This window comes from Fistularia commersonii, chromosome 25, assembly GCF_037954325.1.
Source record: "Fistularia commersonii isolate RoL2024-O1a breed Wild chromosome 25, RoL_Fcom_v1.0, whole genome shotgun sequence".
Classification (NCBI taxonomy): domain Eukaryota; kingdom Metazoa; phylum Chordata; class Actinopteri; order Syngnathiformes; family Fistulariidae; genus Fistularia; species Fistularia commersonii.
Genome location: NC_141308.1, coordinates 8,923,081 through 8,928,586, shown reverse-complemented (window position 1 = coordinate 8,928,586; position 5,506 = coordinate 8,923,081). Strand labels below are relative to the sequence as shown.

Sequence of the window (5,506 nt, the reverse complement as noted above, 5' to 3'; positions counted from 1 at the left end):
TTCCAAAGTGTGTTTTGTCTCAAAAGTTTTCCAAAAACACTTTCCCTCCAGCCCAAGATTGAAACATTTTGAAGGTGTTTATTAAGAACTAAGAACTGCTCGCTTGGAACCAACTTTTAGGCACAAACCTCCAACTCATTAACTCTTTTTGAGTGTTACTACTTTCTGCTTGCATTCAGGAGCCAAACCGTAAAACACTGTTGCAGACTGAAGAATGTAGGTTTACATTGCGGATGCATAAAACACTTACTGACAATTACTGGCTTCACATTTCACAGAAAATAGTATTCGACTAGAAATGTAAATATTGGGAGTTTTGCAAAAAGTAGACCACTAAAAACAAAACAAAACGAAAATTTATTTAAGGGACATTAAAAAACAACTCTCGAAAAAGGTGCCTCTAAACAAATACATGTCAGTTCTCTGAAAAAATTCTTCCAAACAGTGTCATCGGCCCCGTGTCCGGGAGCCGGGGGGGACTTGTGCAGTATAAATACACAAAAAGCCGTTGATGATGATGAGGAGAGTGAATGGGTGCTTTAATTCTTCCCCGCGATCTCTCAAACACTTGTTCTCACTTTGTTCTCATGGGTCCTTTAAGTCATCAAGTCAATTATTGTATAACCATGTCCCCTTCAAGCCATCCAACAGGTGCGGTTCTCTGCGGGGGTCATGGCAGGACAGAAAGGTACGACTGTTGTTGCTCCGCTGCTCTAACCCACAGTTACGAATCGGCTGCCTTTGCTGCTTTGTGCCGTGGCGATGCGCTGATCTTTCAAGATTCGAAATCGCTCATTCAGCGTCATGGACGTCTGCTGTGGAGACAAGATACGGGAGATGTAACCACATATCACCTGAGCAGGTCCAACACAATTCAGTCCTCCCAACATCTGAGGCCTGCCCGAGCAAATAATCTGTTCATGTGATTTAGCAAGCGAGGCCGTGTCACATCATCCACATTTCTGTGAGATTCCAAGTGTTTTAATTGCCAAGCTGATTTTTTTAATTAAAAATACTGCAGAAGTCTCATCCTCCAGCTAATTTGTAAAAAGCGTGTGGTCTGTAATGATTGATCATCCATCTATTATCTGTACCGCTTGTCTAGTGATGCCTATCCCAGCTGTCTATTGGCGAGAGGCAGGGTTCATCCTGGAACTGTCGCCACACAGAGCAAGCATTCACTCCAATTTTTTTCAGATTATTCCAATTAACCTCCATGTTTATTCCAATAAAGCCCCATGTCTTTGGACTGTGGAACTGCAGACACAGGGAGAACATGCAAACTCCATACTGAAAGGCCTTATGGAAATCCAATCAGGGTCCTTTGAGGCAGAAGCACTAATCACTTTGCCACCATCCTGACCCTCTAATGATTGTATTTCTCAAAATTGGCTATTTTTTGTGGTTTCAGAACCATAATAACCTATGGTTTACCTCTAATGTGGCATCACGGGGAGTAGAAACACTCCACAACAACCTCAACTAGCACACCCTCACCGGTTTCCCAACACTGTTGATGTCAAACTGGAGAGGCACTCCTTTTGGTATTTTCTTCTCTACTGTCTCTACTTTGACAGCAGCTGAGGGGACAGTCGGGGGATGCAGGGTCCAAGCGGTGGGAGGCCTGTGGATGTAAACGAGACGGTAAACAATATTCCACACTCCTGTGGACCTTCAGTAATGCAGGGCTTGTGCGGAGTCACACTTACTCGGGCTGAGTTCTGGCTGTGGGGTTGTCAATTGATACAGTCAAGATTCCACTGCTGTTTGTTGATGTGCGCCACCTAGTGGAAAAATTGAAAAGGTGAAACGCATCCTGAACAGCTGTCACTGACCTTCCAAAATGCCAAATAGGAGTTCTTCTCCGCAAACTCACGGGCGTGTTCTGACTGGCGGGGGGCGAGGATTCTGCTTTTGCACCTGAGCTTGAACCTGAAATGCCACAATATAAGAGAGTGAAGCCTGACGGGGAAGAGACCACCTGCCAAACACACTTCAGATTAATTTCGAGACACATACTTCCTCCCACCAGCCAATGAGGGAACTTACTTTCAGTCCTCTGCGAAAAAGAAACGTGGCCTGGCGCGCCTCCCTCTGCGTCTGCTGAACAGGTGGCAATGGTCTACAGGAAATAAAATAAATATCATATTGTGACAAAATGCACCTTAAAATTCAAAGAGAGAGTAATTAAATTGTTACTGAAGCCAGCTATATCAAAAAACAATAAAGTAAGAACATTTAACTATAAAAAAATTACAATAAGAAATACTGTAGTGCAAACACAAAAGAGCAGTGGATCAGATTGGAGGATCTATGAAATTTACTCCAGTTCAGTGATCAAAGTTAAACAGTCTGATGTTAAAGAGTTATAGTGTGAGTTTAAGAGTCTGATGGCAGCGGGAAGGAATGATCTCCTGTTGTGTTCATTTAGGCAGTGGGATTTGTATGAATCTGTTGCTGAAGTTGCTCTTTAAATTGTCCTGTCTTATTTTGCCAACATTCTGTCCATCTCCTCCAGGGTGACAAGATTAGAACCATGATGCTGATCAGATACTTGGACATACGGCTCTGAAGCCACATAAATCATGGTCTGCCCTTCACGTCCACGTATCCAGCAGCATGTTCTCCACTTTTGCCTTCAGCAGGCTGGGTTGGATGGTGTTAAAGGAGCCAGAGAAGTTGAAGAACAAGACGTGGACCGTGGTGTTGGGTCGGTCCAGGGAAAAGTGAGCCTTCTGCATCAGATATATTACAGCATCATCCACACTGAGACTGGGCTGATAAGCAAACTGCGGGAGGTCTAGGAATAAGTGCACCAGTGGTCTGAGGTCTGCCAGGACCGGTCTCTCCATCACCTTCATAATGTTAAAGGTTAATGCTATTGGCTTGTAGTAGTTTGGTGTCACAGTGTCCTTTCTGAGGCACCGGGACCAGGCGGGATCTTTCAACAGCACTGAGACTTTTTAAATGAAGGCTCAGGTTGAAGGGGTACTAGGAGAACTTCACAGAGTAGGTGGGAACACGTATTCAGTCCATCATACAAGTATCTGGGCATCCACTTGGACAATAAACGGCAGTGTCTGTGGTGGGTGGAAAAAGTGTGAAGATGTCTGCTGCAGGAGGCGGTGAGGGGGTGATGAGGAGGGTGACAGCATGCTGGAGTCAGCCAGTTTCTCCTTGAGTTCCCCCTGTAGGCATCATTGCGCTACTTCAGCCTGTGTTTGAGATTTCTTCAGTCCCCTGACCTAAAGGCCCTCTTGTTTTCACTGAGACCTCTTTAGCGGGGATGGAGTTTTCCACGCAAACCCCAAGACCAACTATAACGAGTTATACTAAAGCCATTGTTTGATTCTAAGCCCACCACCTGAAGATGTCAGATTAGACACACTGCACTGTGACACTGATTTCTAGTCATGTGTGTTGACTCACCGCCGCCGGAGCTGAAATGGTCTCCTGATTGAAATGGCATTCGGGGCTCTCTGCTGCTCAGGCTGTCTGTACGGCCGCCTCTGGATTTCTGGCTTTCTGTAGAGGGTTTCAGTGCGCTGGATAAAGACCCGTGGATTCTGTCTATTTCTCTGACAAAGGGGGGGCAAAAAGAATGACCCTTTAATGAAGAGATACAGCCAAACACAAATCTTGCTCCATTACAATTAGTTTCACAATAATCTGGGTTTCACACTATTAGCGGTTACCTTCATTCTCATTGGTAGTAACTTGGATCACAACTCACACCACATTACTTGAAGATTATGACTATTGTGAATTATATCGTGCTGTTACAGAGAAATTATGATTTCACTTGAAAAGGTTTGGAAGTATGACTGCATAATTAAGATGGTACTTTGACATTTTTCTTTAATGGCTGGCTCATTATCATTCAATCATCATTCGTTATGTTTTCTACTTTTTGTCCATATTTTTTTCTCTCTACATCAATTTACCTAATCAAATTAACTTTTAGTAATATAACTTGGGACTTCAAAAAATCGTTAATAGCCATCTAGGAACATTCTTGCTGAACAACCCTCTACGCCAAAAGGTGCAGGATTAAACAACAAACAATGAAAAAAAGCATTGAAAAAAAAGAAAATCAGTCCCATTTTCACAAATGTTTGACATCATCAACGCAACCTGTTGCTGTTGAGGTATACTATTCACCAAACAGCATTATGTTGCTCCAAACAAACCTCTAAACATCTTTTACCACCACCTGTTTCCTTTCCATGCAAACGTTACTAATTACATGACAAAAGTCCTTCAAAGGGGTCACAAAAATATCTGGTGCTTCCTCACTCAGATGTCTAAAGGAACTTGAAAGATGGAACAAAAAGGAAGACATTTCAGGTGAAATTCCACTCAGTGACCTCCAGCGATAATTTGGAGTGTGTGCTCTAACCCTAACCCTATGCCCTGTTATACAAAGTTGCAATTATATGTTTATTATTGTTTTGTTTTTTTTTGCTTCCTATCTGGTTTCACTGTGGACAGCAGGAAAGAATTCAATTGTTCTGGGAAACACGTTTCCACACTACATATGACAATAAACACTTTGAATCTTGAAGAGCAGTAAACCCTGATTTAAGCAATAAATGCATTTATGACTCGAATCCTATGCTAGATGTTGGCATGCTCACTCAAGCTCTAATTTGTCACTGATACATATTTAAGCTTGTAAACCACTGACGGCAGGGTAAAAAATAATGATTTGCACACTTTCTAATACACTTTTTTTACATAGTGACTCCGTACCTGGTGGACTGCTGCATGGTTGAATCGCCTGAGCAAAGAGGTCGGCCTCCGGGATGCGAGTCCAGTAATAACCCCCTGACCGCGCCGTCGACCCTGGAGGGGAGCTACCCGTCTGTTTCTTAATTTAGCCACCCCGCCTCGAGATACGCCACCTACGGTTGGAGGTAATATTAGCACCAGTGCACATTTAGAAAAAATAAGGGGAGCTCCAACTCACTGACACCGTGACAAACGTCCACACACCTCTCTGTACTGGTCCACCATTTATCCCAGGAACTCCCTTGCCATAGGTCAAAGCGCCTTTCTTCTTTACTGGTCGATAGTTCATTGAGACTTGTTTCTTTTTTAATTGTTGCTCTTTCTTGTTCAATCGAATGATATCATCTGTTAAGACAAACAAAAATAAATAGATATAAACGAAAAGCAGTTCTGATGACACAGGCCGTCTCAACCGCCAAATACTATCCGTGTAGTTGGCTGCTAGCTGAGAGATGTTAGCATTAGCAAACATCCCCGTTGGTCGCTACTCGCACTCGGTAACATTAACGGCAGCTTACCGAGAGACATGTCGACCTTATCAGGAACCACAGCTTGTCTCCCGCCGCCAGCAGCAAATTTGCCATTGTTCATCCCGAGAGACAGCAGAGAGAAATACAACAGTTCTGTTACTAGCGTCGCTAGCTTCTCCCCCTTGCCAGAAAAGCTGTAATGCTAAACGTACCGCCCCCTAACGTAAACTGCAATGCGCGTGCGT

At 43.6% G+C, this 5,506-nt stretch overlaps 1 protein-coding gene across 2 annotated transcripts; it reads right to left on the bottom strand.

Moving 5' to 3' along the window:
* Positions 1–61: 61 nt before the first annotated feature.
* Positions 62–5,488, bottom strand: LOC147219151 (UAP56-interacting factor-like). Of its 2 annotated transcripts, none has more exons than XM_086172458.1 (9): positions 5,310–5,486; positions 4,996–5,136; positions 4,753–4,904; positions 3,430–3,578; positions 2,050–2,122; positions 1,877–1,932; positions 1,710–1,784; positions 1,498–1,624; positions 62–815 (listed from the first exon to the last, which is right to left on the bottom strand). In XM_086172458.1, exons 1-9 carry the CDS (start codon positions 5,380–5,382, stop codon positions 714–716), a joined length of 948 nt encoding a protein of 315 aa, XP_086028584.1. In that variant the 5' UTR covers positions 5,383–5,486; the 3' UTR covers positions 62–713. The 2 variants fall into 2 exon arrangements, with proteins under 2 accessions (XP_086028584.1, XP_086028585.1); XM_086172459.1 differs by having other exon boundaries at positions 339–812; positions 5,310–5,488.
* Positions 5,489–5,506: the final 18 nt, after the last annotated feature.

Coding starts and splice junctions, on each gene's coding strand:
- LOC147219151 (XM_086172458.1), bottom strand. CDS start 5,382: ATGAACAATGGCAAATTTGCTGCTGGCGGCGGGAGACAAGCTGTGGTT. Junction 3,579..4,752: donor ACCATGCAGCAGTCCACCAG/GTACGGAGTCAC, acceptor CCCCTTTGTCAG/AGAAATAGACAGAATCCACG. Junction 1,933..2,049: donor TTTTTCGCAGAGGACTGAAA/GTAAGTTCCCTC, acceptor GTGGCATTTCAG/GTTCAAGCTCAGGTGCAAAA.